The following is an 18242-nucleotide window of genomic DNA, read 5'->3' on the forward strand; positions in this document are numbered from 1 at the left end:
TATTCTTTTATTTACGGTAATAGGATACATTTTGTTCAGATTCCTACCTCCCTACATTCCCTCCCACCTTTAATACATTTTCTGTTTACATATGGAAACTAGTAGACGTAGATAACATTTTATAAATCATAACCCTTTTGTAATTACATTTGGTGTTGTAGAGTGCAGCAGGAGGTTTTAGTCAATCGGTATGCATCAGCAAGCTTTGTTTTTTTATTTTTAGCTCACTATAATGTGAATCGTTCACACCTCTTTCACATGTTTTATTGGGGCTCCAGAATGGAGGCAGGCCTGCTGTGACGAGGCGGAACAATTCCAGGCTATGCTTGGGTAGTAGGCTGCAGTGGCCGTCGCTATAAACAAAGGGTGGTGGGGGCGGATGGAGGAAGCACGGGGTAGGGCGTGTTAAAACAAAATAAAAAAAGAACTTATTTTAAGGTGCTGGCCGCTGCCTCGTCCCAGCAGCTGCTGGGACAGACTCACTGTGCAATTCCCGCACTGCTCTCATGCTGTGAGAGAAGCACAGGGAGTGGCTTGAGCAGGCTGCAAATATGCTCCGCTCAGGCCAGGGAGTCTGTGGAGTTTCTCCAGTTTGGCTGTTAAATACAGCCAGGGCTGGAGAAACCTAAGTGTGCATGTGTGTTTTGGTCCACCTGAGATGGCTGGCCAAACCCATATGCGCACATACGGAGTGCACATAGCACTCCTCCTCCCATGCCTCAAGCTGGCTCTGAGGCAGACAGTGGGTTGACACTCCTCCGACATTGCGGTGGAGCAACCTCTGGTAGTCTGCGTCTGGGTAGTAAGCTGCTGTGTCATATGACCAAGTACTTAGGATAGTTTAAAGAGGAAACAGTCAAAGGAAGATTGCAAACAAGATAGTCACTATTTTTAAGTCCAAGTGTTTCCGATGGAAAACTTTTTTTTTTTTTTTTTTAAGTTCGACAAGCATCTGAATTACTTGAAGCTAACTTTCTTTACATAGCTGCACATGGCACCTGTTGCCTATACAAAAATGTATCTTTCCGACTAAAACTCGCTCATCTGATTGCCTCTTGAGTTTATAAACAGGCACAGTAATTCCCTCTCCATGTGTTTTTTAAATTTTTGTTTTTTGTTCAAAACGCGCATAGTTGTTGGCATTCATACAAGGAACCTTAACGTTCCCATCACACCATTTACTATGTTTACCGCGGCTGGTTTTTTTCTTTTTATTTGAATGTTGTCTTTTTGGTTGTCGTGGAAGTTAGCATAACAAGCAGGACTTGCTGTGCTACTGACATTATCCCACACCTTCCATCCTTTGAGGCGTAATAATGTGGCATCTTCTCTTATTATTATAAAGGGAACTTGCGCATTCACTAAGCGCGTGTAGTCACGTGGTAGCTCTTCCTTTTTCTAAAGGGCTTTTCACAATCTTTATAAAAGTCAACTGGGACAGTGGCACATGAAGTAGGATTTGCTGTATTACTGACGCTGTCCCAGCCCTTCAAACCTTTAATACACAGTAATATGGCATTTTTACCTTTTGCTAAAAGGTATAACACCATGGTTATTAGTCTTCCCTTCACCCACGCTCTCATCCTGGTTTCTCCTCCCCCCCCCCTCCTCTGTTTCTCCCTCCTCACCCCGTTTGCCACTGCCACCTGATTGTTAAAAGCCAAAAGCTTGCCCATAGGCAATACCTATTGGCTTTGCAAATGCTGGTTTAAACTTTGGTTGGATTCCTGTGATCTTAATATGTACTTTATACACGTTTGGTCTAACCACAAATCCCATCAATTATTTTAGTGAGTGCACCCTAAGCCCTTCCCCTAATGCACTGCTCTTAAAAGCCCTAATGGAAACCCGCGGTCCTCTGACATTTCACACAACTGCAAAATTCCATGTCTTACATCACAAGCAAAACCTTCAACGTTCCCCAATGACTTGCACCCAGTGTCATATGATCTTTCCTACAGCCTAAGAGGCATCGCTTACTCAATAACAGCTGCTTCTGGTTATATATGATGATAGACAGAGGTACAGATCACTGAAGGCAGGCAGTACATATGCTGAAATATTTATTACTATGTAAATTAGTATAGAAGCTATATGATCAGACATGTAAGCCAGTGCACCACCAGAAGTTCAATGCTATGAGCTCAGACCGTGGGTAGCTTCTACTAGTGACAACAACTAAACAGTTAGAGAGAGGGTCCAAGGGATATATAGTTTAAAGGTCCACACCTGATTTTATCCCCAGCTCCTACTCAATGTATAAACACACGAAACACAGGGGGTCTACCAGCTAAATTCTAAAGCTGCACTGTCATTACCGAGTCCACAGGATCTCGGAGTGTATGTATCACATAGAGACAGCCTATTTCAGAAAAAAGGGGGGGGGGTGAACACTAAATGCAAAAAAGAGACCGGCACATCATGGGTTATTCGTACATGGCTGACTAATCCAAAGCAATTAATAAAGGGTTCCCATCAAATTGACTCATGATCAGTCCTATCATTTGGCCAAACCCAGGTGCATATTAGGCTGGTCCCCTGATCATTGGGACATCAAACACCGCACCTTATTGCTGTTTGAGGATTTGGTCCACCAAAATAAACAAACCATCCATGATGACTGATCTTTTGATGGTAAAGTAAACAACAGTGCAACAAAAAACTTAGTGACTTAAAATAGGATGGAATGTCCTCCTTCTGACAACTTTATTCTGCGGACAAGACACGCCTCCTAATTAAAAAACCAGAACAGTGCAAGAGAGACAGTAACAAATATCTGTCTAGAAATTGGCCAACATGTTTCTGCCTGACGGGTATTTAATCCCTTGGCATTCATCAGGGCCTCTGCTCTTATAATAGTTGCACTCCTAGTAGTGGAACAAAGAAATCACCACCATCACCAGAGAAATAAAGTATGATAAAACTAGTTGAATAAAGTTGTCAGAAGGAGGACATTCCATCCTATTTTAAGTCACTAAGTTTTTTGTTCACCCCCCCTTTTTTTCTGAAATACACTGTCTCTATGTGATACATACACTCCGAGATCCTGTGGACTCGGTAATGACAGTGCAGCTTTAGAATTTAGCTTCTACTAGTACCACTTGACAATCCTGAGAAATCACAAGACATCTCTCACAGAACCATACCAGGAAATGGCATCAGAAAACCATGAAAACACAACATAAAATGCAACCTCTCTCTTACCACAGTACTTCTCATCCTAGCCCTGGCAGTACATCACATACCTCAGTGCCTCAAGCTCCAAGAGTTCCGTTCTAGCTTTCTCTGCTTCGGCCTGGTCTGTGATCTTCTGGCGCTCCAGGCGTCCACGAGCCTCTTGCTCAAGTCGCTCAGCTTCATGCCTGTCAGGGGAAGAAGTAAAGTCTAGAGGGGGTGGTCTTAGCCAGATACTTCTACAAGGGGTCAGTAAGAGATTAAGGGGGCATTGCAAGGTGTACCCCAACAGCATATTGAATTCCTAACTCTATAGACCATAGAACTGTATCATACACCTAAAGAGGCAATAAAGGTTCAGAAGGGTTCTCCTTTGGGCAACTGAAGCACAAGTTACTTACTTGTGTAATGATATATCTGTAAGAGACATTAGTTAGTGATAGATTCCTTACCTTCGAATATCCCCAGGCGTCCGACTGGATCCGGAAAGTTTTTGTCAGCAGTACCCCTGCGCGCTGTACGGCTCTGCGTACATCGTTGCCGACATAGTCGCTGGAGCTACTTAAGACGGGCCCACGCACACGGACGTCAGTTCTGTATACGACTTTCCGCGCCAGGAACGCAGAGCCATGCAAGATACTTATCACTGGTGCATTGAAACTAAGGCCCTGAAAGGGATGACCTTAACCCTAGAAATCAGTTCGCAGAACAGGGAGGATGGGTGGGACGGTAAGGAATCTATCACTAAGTAATGCCTCTTACACATATATCGTTACACAAGTAAGTAACTTGTGCATCTGAAAAAGACACGTTAGTGATAGATTCCTTACCTTAGAATGGATACCTCAGCAATTCCAACCCCGGTGGTGGGTCTGTCAACCAAGATCACACCAGAAAGTCACGGAGAACAGAACGGCCAAAAAAGCTGTCTCTCCGGACTTGACTTGGTAAAAGTGTGCAATGAGGCCCACGTGGCTGCCTGGCAGATGTCTTGCAGGGGGACACCACGTCCGAATGCAGTAGTAGCTGCTGTCTTCAAAGTTAACAAACGAAGAGGAAAGTTATTAAGCGGCTCAAAAAGGAGCGCACATCAGAAAAGTAAGAACCAGATTTAAGTCCCACTGCGGCATCACAAACGGAATGGGAGGGAAAAGGTGAGTAATGCCTTTGAGAAATATATTCACAACAGGGGACTTAAAAAGAGGGCTGATGAGGGAGCCTGAGAAAGGCCGAAATCGCAGAAAGATAGTCCTTGATAGAGCCCAGAGCAGAGCCCTGCTGGGCTAGAGAAAAAAGGAACAAAAGAACTTGTGAAAGAGGGGCAGAAAGGGGATCCACAGCCTTCGCTGTGCACCATGCCACAAATTTGTTCCACCTGCAGGCGTACACAGATTTTGTGGAGGGACGCCTAGCTGCCAGAAGGATATCGCAGACTTCAGGAGGCAAGTCAAATGGAATCAACTGTCGCTGCTCAATCTGCACGCATGTAGGTGGAGGCTGAACAGGTTCGGGTGGAGGACCATCCCCTGCTGCTGCGACAGAAGATCCTGCCGAAAAGGCAGTCGGATCGGGGGATCCTTGCTCATACTGAGTAGCTCGGGATACCAAACTCTTCGAGCCCAGTCCGGAGCCACAAGAATGACTTGGGCCCAGTCGCGCCTGATCTTCCTCAGCACTCTGGGTAGAAGTGGTATAGGCGGAAAGGCATACAATAGACCACAGCTCCTCTCGTGACGAAAAGCGTAGCCGAGCGAGTGCCGTCTTGGAAATTCCAATGCGCAGAAGTGACGACATTGCGCGTTCTCTTCGGTGGCGAATAGATCTAACCAAGGCTCTCCCCACTGTTAAAAGAGACCTTGTGCCATCTCTGAGTGAAGATGACATTTGTGATCAATCAGGCACCGGCTGCTGAGTTCGTCCTCCCTGGCGTTCAAAGAACCTGCCAGGTTTTGAACCGTCAAGGAAATGCTTTGATGTTCCAGCCATGTCCAGAGGTGCAGAGCCTCCTGAAATAGGGTCCACAACCCCACCCCGCCTTGTTTGTTGCAATACCACATGGCGGTGGTGTTGTCGGAACATCTGCACCATCTTCCCCTTGACAGAGGGGAGGAATACCTTCAGTGCAAAAAGGATCGCCCGGAGCTCCAGAGGGTTGATATGGAGCTGGGACTCCGCCGGAGACCAGAGGCCTCTGATCTCTGCCTCTCCCATGTGGCCACACCATCCCAGGAGGGACGCATCAGTCACCACTGTGTACTCTGGCTGGGAAAGGGAGAGGGATCTGCTGCTGACCCAATCCTGATTCGTGAGCCACCACTGCAATTGTTGTGAAGTGCCCTTCGAGATCTGAATGTGGGCGGACAGGTTCCCCGGATGCTGCGCCCACTGGAACTTCAAGTCCCACTGCAGAGCCCGCATATGCCATCTGGCATGGTTGGTGAGCAGGAAGCAGGAGGCCATGAGGCCCAGTCGCCTCAAGGTCGTCCTGACCGAAACCCAGGACAAGGGCTGAAAAATCAGAATCATAGCCCGAATGTCCCGGACACGCTGTTCGGGAGGATAAACCCAAAACTGCGGCGTGTCCAGATCCGCTCCAATGAAGAGGAGGTTCTGAGAGGGAATCAGGTGCGACTTTGGCACGTTGATGGATAACCCCAACAAATGCAGGAAGTCAGCCGTAGGCTGGAAGTGGGAAACGACTGCCCGGGCGAGCCCACCTTCAACAACCAGTCTACGAGAAAGGGGAAGACTGAAACCCCTGATCTGCGCAGATGAGCTGCGACCACTGCCATCACTTTGGTGAACACCCGAGGGGCCCTGGTAAGGCCAAAGGGGAGCACGGTGAACTGAAAATGCTCCTGCCATATCATGAATCGCAGGTAACGCCGGTGGGCAGGCAGGACTCGCATGCTGGCCCCGTGACTCGCCTCTGTGGGTCCCACGTCCGCTGCTGCGTGGACTGTTACTGCTCAGGCCTGTGGCTCTGAAACGAACGTGCTTGGGCGCTCCTTCGTTGACCACGAAAACGCAGAAGCAGGAGTGTGTGTGGCAGAAAGGCCCAAGGGCTTGGCCGTAGACCACGAGTCCTTAAAGCGCTCCAAAGCGCAAGCCACCTTGTCGCCTAACAGGCGAGTGCCATCAAAGGGCATGTCCATCAATGTGTTCTGGACAGCCCCAGAAAAGCCAGTTGTTCTCAGCCAGGCGTGGAGGCGTAGCGCCACTGTTGTGGAAATCACCCAACCCAGCGAGTCAGCAGTGTCAAGACCACAACGGATCGTGAACTTGGCTGCGTCTCTCCCCTCAGCAATTGCCTGGGTGAGTACTGTCTGAGCCTCCACCGGACACCAAGGCAGCACTTGCGCAACCGTATCCCACACAGAATGGGAGTAACAGCCCAAGAGACATGCAGAGTTCACAGACCGCAGTCCTGAACTGGCGGAAGAAAAAATCTTCTTCCCTAAACTGCTCCAGATTCTTGGTTTCCCTGTCCGGTGGTGCGGAAGGGAACGCGCAAGGGACGCAGAGGCTTGGACAACCAAGCTCTCAGGGGTAGGGTGTTGGGAGAGGAAAACGGGGTCCCTGGGCGATGGCACCGGGCCTCGTTCTTATCCACAGGAGCCCCTGTGTTGGGCCTGGAGCAGGTGCCCAAAAGAACGTCCGAGAGTGCATAATTAAAAGGGCAGCACCGGCTCTGTAAAAGAGGACGCCGGCCGAAGCACCTCTGTCAGGAGGTTAGTCCTGGCGGCCACGGTAGGGAACTCGAGGTGGAGAGCCTCAGCTGCCCTATGCAACACCATAGAATAGGAGCCACCCTCCTGCGTAACTACGGTAGAAGGAGACAGTGAGCCAGGTTCCGGAGTATAATCCTGGTCACCTGCATCCCCCAGATCCTCATCCCATTCCGGGTCTAACTCGCATTGTGCTGCGACCCCTCCCAGTCCTCCCCGTCCACTATATGTCGAACAGGTGGAACGTACGGAGGTGGTTGAAGAAAGGGATAGATATACCCTATCGGCGTTGGAATCTGCTTCGGTCGACACCCTTCCAGCGCAGTCTTCACGTCGGGGAGAAAGCCAGGGACGGCATCGGCCGGGACCGCGGCAGACGCCGGCAATGTCGGTGGAGGTCGTTCAGGGCCAACCGACATGGACGGGATCCATGCCTGGATCCACGGGGGTCTCTCGGCATCGAGACCGGAGTTGTCGACGAAGTCGGGGCCGGCGATGTCGTAGCACTAGTACCCCTAGTCGGGCCCCGGGCCCTGAAGGCGCACTGGCTGGGCCGGATGGTCCGAACACACGTGCCATGGCTGACAGGAACTCCTGCAGCTGAGCCAGAGTTGTCGATGGACCCAGAAGGGCGGGTAGGCCATCGGCAACTGCGGAGGCTCCGTTGGGGGCAGCGCCACCTGCACCCTCAGCCACGTCGCACGACGGGCGAGGGGAAGGCAAAGAGCGACGGAGCTTCTTCGACTTTTGGTGCTTCACCTTACCTGACTCAGAGTGCAAAGACTTGGAATGGTGGTGATGGCTCCGCAGCCGGTCCCTCGACCTCCCACGGGACCGGGACCTGGAACAGCGCCGATCCGACTCCTGGGCCTCCAGCCACTTTCAGGACAGCTCCCGCAAAGTTTTTGGAGCCATGGCCCGACAGTGGGGACACGACTCGGAGTCGTGGTCGCGCCCCAGGCAGTAGAGACACTCGCTGTGCGGGTCCATCACCAACATTGTACGGAGACAGGCCGCGCAAGACTTAAAACCAGCCATGCCTATGCACCTGAAGTAGAAGTTTATCCAAAAAACCAGAGACAAAAAGTCCTAAAAAACTCAGTCAAAAAGTGACTAGGGGTTCCGCTCTCTCCAGATCTGTGCTTACTGCCGCGGAAAAAGAAAGAACTGACGTCAGCGCGCATGGGCGCGTCTAAGTAGCTCCAGCAATGTCATCTCTGTGAATACGAGACCAACGACGAACGCACAGGGGTACTACGGACGAAAACATTCTGGATCCAGTCGGACGCCTGGGGATATTCTAAAGTAAGGAATCTATCACTAATGTGTCTCTTGCAGATATCGCCGTCAGGCAGTCCATTCAAGCCAATACATAACACACAACTTTGCCATATAGTGTCTATGTGGCAGAGAGCAACTGGGTTCTGGGTCCATGTTAGTTCCACTCCTTGGCCTGGGCATGATTCAGCAGCCCCACCACATAACTCCTGAATCACTGTCTGAAGCTCCTGAGTGAAAATTCTCACATTAAATTGGTGCACCCATTGCCAGCCACCCTCCTCTGTGAGTCAGCAGAAGTGTCAATGCAAACCGTGGCACCCATGTCTTATTCCCACCTACTACTAGAGCGTGGTGGCCTTGATGTCTAAGCTCTTCAGAATCAAGTTCTCAATATGCTGGAACCCACCCCTGTGTACATCCCTAAGTACCTGATGTTTCCTCAAACTGTACCTTTTTCTCAACAGACTAGCTCCCAACCGGTTGTCTGCTGTACCTGGCAGTTACCCTCTGAGTTTCTGGACATCATGATGGCTAGACGCAAACAGTACTGCAGGGACATCCCAGTATATTGTCATTCACTCACTACAGGTATCCAATGAATCCCTGTGTGGTCTGTGTGTCCTTCATGCTCTTCTGTACATAGCGGAAGCCTCATTAGAAGGGTTATTCACCTCTGTTAGTTGCAGAATCTATTGCCGCCCAATTATCATGCACAACTACTCAAACCTTATGTGCCACATCAGAACTGATGTGTATCTGTGTGCGTACACACACATACACACATGTATGTATGTATGTATTGGCATACTTGTATAGCGCAATGACTGTCACCCAATGGTGTGTCATATGTGTGTATGTGTGTTTCTGTATACTCCAGATCCTCTCTGTACTTGGCTGAGGCTTTCGGGAAATTAGAGGTACTAGAGATGGCCAGCTCCATACTGTTTTGCGGCTTATCCCTTGTGTGTTAGTACTTACTTCCTACCTGCACTTCTCCCCAATACTCTAGGATGTCCCGCTATGCTGGGGTCCTCCAGTGACTATGCATCCCCTGTGTATCATTATGCACTCTTATCTTCCCCCTACCTGGCCGTAGCCTCCTGTGAATTAGTGGTAATCTCAATAGCCAGCTGCACGCTCTTCTGCAGTGAATCCCGAGTACGCTGGTCCACTGGTTCCACGGACTGGATGTCCACACTTGTGATGTTCAGGTTGTTCTGGGGGAACTTAAAGAGGTCGCGCACTTTCATGTTGTCATCAAAGCCAAAGACTGCTGAGCGGATGATGCGGCTTGAGTTCTGTAGGCAAAAAGGTGGAGGAATCAAAGACTGCAACTGAGGAGGACAGAATCAGCCTCAATTAGAAGTAGTGCTGTAATAAGTAGCAGATATTCAGAATCATCCTGCCTTAGCACTGGGGCACATCTCACAGCTAGCCCTACAAGGGGCAGAGGATAAAACGTGAGCACAAAAGTTACACCCCTCACTGCCAAGAAGTGTAGACTAGTCTGGAATTGTTTCTGGCGTACGGCTTTCGATCATTTATGGGGTAAGTGGAGATATATAAGAAAACTATCCTACAGCTGCTGCTTCGATACCTCTTAGAAATGTGGAAACTGAGGGACTATCCTTAATGGCCCCTACGAAGGGAGTGGGGAAGACGGACAAGATTAACATGGTTTACCTTCTAAGAGACTCTCGAAATGGGGGTAAGAAAGATCAAAATCCTCCTTGTGTATTCTCCCACTTAGGGTGTCCAAGTTGTGTAAAAACAGATAACGTTAAGCTATTGTTATGAAACAAAACTGAAAAACACTGAAGTTATGGTTAGTTCAGTAATCCATAACTTGCACAACAGCTGGCAAAACCATAAGTTGCACACCAAATGCAATGTTCATCATCTCACCCTAGACATAACGGGGTCAATTACAAATGTTAACAATGATCATACAGGTCTGAAGTCAGATTAGATATTGCATTAACATTAACACGATCAATAACATTAATAAAGTATTGTTTATTGGTTTGACTGAATGTTATTAAATGATGTTGTGCTTTTAGGTGTTGTTACTTTTTGATATACATAATGAAGATGTATTGTACCATAATCATAACTTGTTTTTTTCAATAAATGTCAGTTTTTTTCTGTCATATCACATTCAACTGTTTCCTGCCACCAACTCCCACTGCACACAGTCTGGTCTGTGGCACAGTGAGGCTAGCCATAGGGCCTACTATTTTCCCCATCTTTAATGGTTTGCAGACCCTGCTGTCGGGCTTGCAGGTTCAGGCACCTACACTGCACACACTGTGGGGATAGGAGTCTTGGTACCAGTGTAATAAACCCCATGGGAGAGCCAACAAGAGTCCAAGACCCCTTCCTTCTGTTCGCAGGCCTCAGGGGCCACAAACCCAGCCTCAGAGTCCATTATCCCTACAACAAAAGGAAAATGCTACTTACCAGTATGCATCTGCAGAGTTGCACACTGTGCATAGATCGCCACCTAGTGTTGGGCCCGGATGTTTGCAGTTTGTTGTCCTGAAAAGTTCTTTGGATGTCACAAGATCTGAGACTCCTCCTTTGGACCACATTGCGCATGGGCATCGGCTCCATCCCCAGATTGTTTTTCGCCATAGGGAAATGATGGAGCTTTGCAAGAAAAGGAAGGATGCCCATATAATTTGTATCTAATTAAGATAATACTGGAACAGGATAGCCGGGGAGGCGGGTGGGCGTGTGCAACTCTGCAGCTCTACATGCCAAGAACAGATGCATACTGGTAAGTAGCATTTCCCGTTCAAGGCATATGAGCTGCAGATTGCACACTGTGCATAGATTGTATATCAGGACCCACTCCTAGCGGCGACCACCCCTATCTGTTGCAGTAGTTTGGAATAATGTTTTGAGAACAGCCTGGCCCACATTAGCTTGTTGTTTGGTTTGCACATCTACACAATAGTGTTTTGTGAATGTGTGCGGTGTAGACCATGTAGCTGCTTTGCAGATGTCATCTAGGGGAATGTTCCCTAAAAATGCCATTGAAGCCCCTATTTTTCTTGTAGAGTGGGCCTTAGGAGAAACAGATAAGGTACGGTTAGCTTTGTGGTAACAAATCTGTATGCATTTCACAATCCATCTAGCTATCCCAGATTTTGAAATGGGACTACCTTTGTGTGGTGGTGAGAAAGACACAAAAAGTTGTTTTGTCTTACGAAAGGGTTGTGTACTCTCTATGTAGTATAACAATGCTCTTTTAACATCTAGGGTATGAAGAGCTCTTTCTGCTACTGTCTGTGGCTGCGAGAAGAAAACGGGCAGTTCCACAGATTGATCGAGATGGAAGGGAGAAATGACTTGGGCAAGAATTTTGGATTAGTATGCAGAACTAACTTATTGTGATGCATTTGCAAGAAGGGTTCTTGAATAGTTAGTGCTTGTAATTCACTAACTCTCCGCAGAGAAGTAATAGCTACTAGGAACGCAACCTTCCACATTAAAAACTGTAGTTCACATTTGTGTAAAGGTTCAAAGGGAGGTCCCATTAACCGTGTGAGAACAACATTTAAATTCCACACAGGTGAAGGTGGTACTCTGGGGGGAATTATTCTTTTAAGGCCTTCCATAAAGGCTTTAATGGCAGGCACTCTGAATAGAGATAGATGGTGTCTGTTTTGCAGATATGCTGCTATTGCAGGAAGATGTAGTCTAATAGAGGTATAGGCTAAGTTACATCTTTGGAGATGCAGTAAGTATCCTATGATGTGTTGAATAGACACATCTAGAGAATCAATATTGTTGTTGTGACAATATATTACAAATAGTTTCCACTTGGCTGCATAACATGCCCTAGTGGTTGGACATCTAGCTTCTTTTATGACATTCATGCAGTCTGGGGGAAGAGTCAGATATCCAAATTCTAGGATTTCAGGAGCCAGATCGCAAGATTGAGCTGAGCTGGGTACGGGTGTCTCATCTCTCCATGATTCTGTGTTAAAAGGTGTGGAGACAGGTGCAATTTTTGGTGCGGTACTACAGACAGTTGTAGCAGTGTGGTGTACCACGGCTGTCTGGCCAACGTTGGAGCAACTAGGGTGAGAGAATGCTGCTGTAGTTTGCGTACTACTAGTGGCATGAGTGGTACAGGTGGAAAAGCGTACGCAAATCTGTTTGACCAGTTCATCCATATCGCATTGCCTTTGGACAGTGGGTGTGGATATCTGGCGGCGAAGCTTGGGCATTTGGCGTTTTCGTGGGTGGCAAATAGGTCTATGTGAGGTTGTCCCCACATCTGAAAGAATGGCTGAAGAACTTGTATATGAAGTTCCCACTCGTGGGTCTGTTGTGTTTGACGACTTAACAGATCCACTATGGTATTTTGTACTCCTGGAACATGCTGGGCTAGAAGGAATATGTTTTGAGGTATAGCCCACCGCCATATGTCTTGTGCAAATTGAGAGAGCTGCAGGGAGTGTGTGCCTCCCTGCTTCTGTATGTAATACATGGCTGTCATGTTGTCTGTGCAGACTAACACAGCTTTGTTTGATACTAGCTTTTGGAAAGCTAGTAGTGCTAGGAATATAGCTAGTAACTCCAGATAATTGATGTCGAGTAACTTTTGTTGCGGTGTCCGCCTGCCTCGCATGGTGTGTTGCAGTAGGTGGGCTCCCCAGCCGGAGAGCGATGCATCCGCAGTCAAGATTATCTGAGGAACTGGCTCTAGGAATGGTCGTCCCTTGATAAGGTTTTTGGTGTTCCACTACTGCAGAGAGCGACCATCTACCAACACTAGGTCTGTTAATTGACCTTGAGCCTGGTTCCACTGACGTGATAACCATTCTTGTAGCGGATGCATTTGAAGTCTTGTATGCGGCACTATGAAAATGCAAGAGACCATCATCCTTATGAGTTGCATGAACATTCGTGCTGGAAGGGAGTGTTGTAGCTGAAACTTTGTTAGAAGAGTTTGCATTCTGGCTATCCTTGCTGGAGTGAGATAAGCTAGCCCTGTTGAGGTGTTTATTGCGGCACCGAGGTACTGTTGTACTTTGGATGGTTGTAGATGGGACTTGGCGTGGTTTATTATAAACCCCAATTTGTGGAGCAGCTGTATCGTGGCATGAGTGTTCCACGCATCGGTTGTATGAGCTGGCTTTTATGAGCCAGTCGTCGAGGTACGGGAAGACATGGATGTGCGGTCTTCGTAAATGCGCTGCCACTACTGCTAAGCACTTGGTGAATATTCTTGGTGCTGTTGTGACTCCAAATGGGAGTACTTTGAATTGATAGTGTTGCCCGTCTATCACAAATCTGAGATACTTCCTGTGAGCCTTGTGAAAGGGAGTGTGGAAGTATGCGTCCTTGAGATCTAAAGTAGCAAGGAAGTAGTTTTGTGACAGGAGCGGAAGGACTTGTTGGAGTGTGACCATATGAAAATGGTCTGATTGTATGTATATGTTTAGCGGTCTGAGGTCTAGAATAGGCCTTAGAGAGCCATCCTTTTTTGGGATTAAAAAATATAGAGTAAACCCCCTTGTTTAGTTGGTGCAGAGGAACTGGTTCTATTGCACACTTTTGTAGCAGAGATACTACTTCTTGCTTTAACAGTGATAGATGTTCTTGTGACATTGGAAGCTGTTTGGGTGGTATGTTTGGGGGGGGGGGGGGGGGGTGGGGGGTAGATGTTAGTTCTAGACAGTAACCGGACTGAATAATTTGTCGCACCCACCTGTCTGATGTGATGTTGGTCCAGGCAGGAAGGAATTGTTGCAGTCTTCCCCCCCACAGGAGTGGAATGTTGGGGGGGGGGGGGGGGGGATGGGGAAGGGGAGGAAAGTCAATGGGTAGGGGTAGAGGCAGAGCGGTGTTGTTGGTTTTGCCTCTGCCTTTGTTGTTGTTACCCCTGTAACCCCCTCTCTGGTAGCCCTTAGTGAATGTGGATTGGCTAGGGGTCTTGTAAGAAATGGAGGGACTTTCTGAGGAGTAGCCTCTAGTGTTGCCTTTGTATGATGAGCGACGAAAAGAATGTATGGGAGCTTGCTGCTGCAAGGCTCCCATAGATTTTGCTGTATCAGTGCCTTTTTTATCTTTTCTAAAGATACGTCAACATTTGTGTGTCTCAAATGGCTGATTAAGGATGGAGTTTTGAAACTGAGGTTTAAAACCCGTAGACAAGCAGGTCTACGTAATAGGGTGCTGGTATTGATTGCCCTTGAGGCGGTATCTGCAGGGCACAACAAATGGAAGTATTAGTAATATTTTTACCTTCCTGCATAAGTTCATTGACCCCATTTTTGTATTTGTCTGGTAGATGCTGCATTATGGCCAGCAACGCTTGGGTGTTGGCAATGCGCCAGATATTAGCTGCTTGTGATGCTGTTCTTTTGCCGGATGCGTCTAGTAGCTTAGATTCTTTGTCTGGTGGTGAGGACTCACCTTAGGTCTGAGAATTAGCACGTTTACGTGCATTAGACACTACTAAAGAGTCTAATTGTGCTGGGCCTTTAATATAGACTGGATCTGTAGGGGCAGCTTTATATTTTTTCTCACTGCGAGGATTAAGGACCCTAGCCCTGACGGGATCCTTAAAAACCTCTGTTGCGTGCTTGAGGACACCCTTAAGCATTGGCAAAATGGCAGTAGACCTTTGTGTGTTATCAAAAGTGTCTAGTAGGAAATCTTCCTCCACCGCATCAGAGTAAGTCCACCCCATGATATTGGGCAGCTCTTTGGACTAGTAGGTTAAAACCTATAGTGTCCTATGGTGGGGAAGGTCTAGAAGTATATATATCGTCTTGTGGGACATAAGGTACATCAGGGGTGTTGTAATCATCCCATGGATTAGGTGACTGAGTGGGACTATTGGTCCCTGCTGGGTCATGTGCACCCCCACCTGTGTCATCAGAGTCTATGTCTGCATCATCGTCTGGATTAGGGGATGGTGTAGGTGAATTGTGGAGGAGGAACAATATGGGGAGGTGATGGAAAAGGGACCCTTGACGGAGAGTTTGCAATGTCTCTTCTTTGGAGGAGGAGGAGGAGGAGGAGGTGCTGGCGCCTCAAGTGGTCTCTTCTTGGAGCTGAGAGTCAAGTGACCAGTCTTAGGATCCTTTACAAGAGTTTTTGGGTTAGGATCAGGTGTGAAAAGTTCCTGTGAATATGGCAAATCCTTCGGCGTCGAGGATTTTGGCTCTGTAGGATTTTTTCGGCACCGAGTCGGTAGCTGGTTTTGGATCTTTTGGTTTAGAAGTGTGCATTTTTTAAATGTCCTTTACCGGAACCCGTTTCTTCGTTTCTGGGTGTTTTTTCGGTTCCGAAGCGTGTTCTTCAGCTTTCGGCGTTTTTTTTTTTTTAGTCGGTTCAGAGTGCGGTTTCGGCATCGATGAGCCGCTGCCAGTCTTCGGCGCCGTGTGCTTAGGTGTCGGAGCAATGGTCGGCATGGTTGAGGAAGATGGCTTTTTCTTCGGTGTCTGTATAGGATCGGCACCGGGGATAGGCTGGCTCAAATCCGAGCTGCCTGAAGGCTCAGTAGGCTTCTTTGCCGGGCCCGAAGGCGGGGCGTGGGAAGCAGTCTCTCGGTATGCACCCGGGCCCGAAGGTGAGGGTGTGCCCGAAGCCTTTTTGGAGGGTGTCGAGGAAGGGTTGGGGTCGACGATCTTACTTACAACCCGTTGAGCTGGAGTGACTTCCTCGACGTCGGAGTCTTCAGCATTTGAGGAGCTGGTACTCTCTTCGGCGTGCTGGTGTTCTGGCATGTCAACGCCCTCTTCGAAGATGTCGTCGGGGATGGAAGCTGACGAGCGAGCCATAGTTCTACGAGCTAGTCGGTGCCGGATTGTCTTCTTGGAGTGGAATGAGGCACAAGCGGAACAGTCTTTGGCCTTGTGCTCCGGTGAAAGGCAAAGGTTGCACACTTCATGTAGGTCGGTGTGGGAAAACTTCGACCCACATTGAGGACACTTTTTGAATAGCGTCCTTTCCATGAGCTAGGAAGTAAGGCCTAGGTAGGCCCGAAGGCCTTAGTCGATGACCGGAATCGAAGACTTCGAAGTGGTGAAGAATCGGGTCGATGGAGCGATCGAAACAATACCGTCGAACTGGGTGAGGATTGCGCGGCGAAGAAAATGTTGTTCCAAACCGGAGCGCAGGACACACATCCGAGCCCGATGGCGGGAAAAAAAATATCTGGGGATGATGGAGCCGATGCCCGTGCGCAATGTGGTCCAAAGGCGGAGTCACCTATCTTCCTAAGAACTTTTCAGGACAACAACAAACTGCAAACATCCGGGCCCAACAAAAGGTGGAGATCTATGCACAGTGTGCAATCTGCAGCTCATATGCCTCGAACATGAGATCTTTTATTTTAGAACAAAGGGGTCCATTTACAGCCCTGTCTACCTGAGCCAGTACATACAGGGAAGTTCACCCTAGGCCCTTCATTTTTATTTTCAGGACACAGGACAGGGTACCTGCTTCCTGCAATTGCAACTGCAACATTTTATTTTCAATTTGCAGCTCACTAATCAAACCGCTGTGGGCCCTTGGACCTGAAATAGATGATAGGGAAAAAAATCCCTTATTCAATCACATCCAATTATGTTTTTTAATTTTGATCCATGGACAGTCCGCAAACAGGGTTTCCAGACCATCCAAGGACCAACATAATTGTAATTTGATTGACAGCTTGCATGAATATCTGGCCCTCTCGAACAATTTTGCACACTAATTTCTCAAAAGCGGTTGAGTGGATTTAAACCAAACCTAGCAAGGGCACTTATATGAATACATTTCTACTTTCATGGCAAGTTTGGTGCAATCCTGTTTAGAATTTTTTTTTCTGTAGTAGACATCTAAGATTCCTATGGGACTTAAAATGGGTAATGTAATTTTTTCCTCTCCCGCAGTTTTTTTTGCACCCACTTGAAAGCTGCATGAAACATTTGGCAAAGGGCACCTAAATTATTAAGAAATCAGAAAATGGATTTTCAATGGAGCTCTGATCCAACCAGAACTACACAGACCCTATCTTAATGTGGGAGCCAGACCTCTGTACTCCCTCCCCCCATTAAAACAGACCAAGACATGCTGCTGAGGTAAGGAGAGCTGCTGCATTCAAGTATGAGAATAATCAAACTCTGAAACGTGTCACGTGTAGACAAAAATTTGCAGTTTAAAACAAATGTTAACGAAAAGTGAAAAAAGGTCCACAGATTGCAATAGAGCTGGATTTTAGAGATCTGTCCAACTTCGAGTGTGTAACCAAGGAGAAACGTTCATGCCATATCGTCCAGCTAATCTACTTTATTGCTTCTGATTAGGCGAATGCCATTTTCTGAAATACTGTTTATTAAGTAGGGGATGCAATGATCTTAATCTATACACAGGGTGCTCTGCTTTACTTGTAACTTACAATGAAGAAGAGCACTTGTATTTTTAATATATTTAGTAGAAATTAAATAAAGAGGTAATCATCGCCCTTTGGTTACCTCAAAGCACTTCACAGAAGCGAAATACAAGTTGATGAAATGAAAAGAAAGCTCACAGCCAATCGGGCAGAATAAAAGACCATGTTTAATATTCTTCAAACGTGATCCTTTCACCATAGAATTCATTTGAAAACAAATCTGAGTAGCTGTTTTCTAGTGTTTCCTGAATTTCTTTTGGTTTGGATCTCTAGTTTAGTGTAAGACCAGAGTGTTGGTCCTGGTCCACAAGTGCCCTACCTTAGTGATTTAGTTTCTTTTATGGTTAGTTATCAGATGACATATGTTGAATGAAGGCTCTGGTTGGGACATAAAAAGTAGTCTTTATGTGCGTGCAAGTAGAGCCCTTGCCCTACTATGTTTTATGGATGAACACAAGACCTCATCTGATGTAGTCCAGTAAATGAAGGTTGATGCACATTCTGGTTCCCTGGTTTTCGGCTTTGGAGCAGGGCAAAGAGTTTAATCTGGAGACCATAGCAGCTGGTACGGCACTAGTCAAGACAACCACCTTTCTGGATATCTCTCAATTTTCCCCATGGCCAGTCCACAGCAGTGCCAGAAACCCAAGTAAAGTATA

At 47.4% G+C, this 18242-nt stretch overlaps 1 protein-coding gene across 2 annotated transcripts in view; it reads right to left on the reverse strand.

Moving 5' to 3' along the window:
* Positions 1-18242, reverse strand: part of LOC147705737 (major vault protein-like) — a 202339-nt gene that overhangs the window by 27383 nt on the left and 156714 nt on the right. For both annotated transcript variants that reach the window (XM_086932183.1, XM_086932184.1), the window contains exons 13-14: positions 9270-9481; positions 3246-3362 (exon numbers count right to left, since the gene is read on the reverse strand). In XM_086932183.1, the coding sequence (XP_086788309.1) occupies positions 3246-3362; positions 9270-9481 (329 nt within the window). The remainder of the gene's footprint in view (positions 1-3245; positions 3363-9269; positions 9482-18242) is intronic.

This window comes from Lissotriton vulgaris, chromosome 7 (genome assembly GCF_964263255.1).
Source record: "Lissotriton vulgaris chromosome 7, aLisVul1.2, whole genome shotgun sequence".
NCBI lineage: Eukaryota > Metazoa > Chordata > Amphibia > Caudata > Salamandridae > Lissotriton > Lissotriton vulgaris.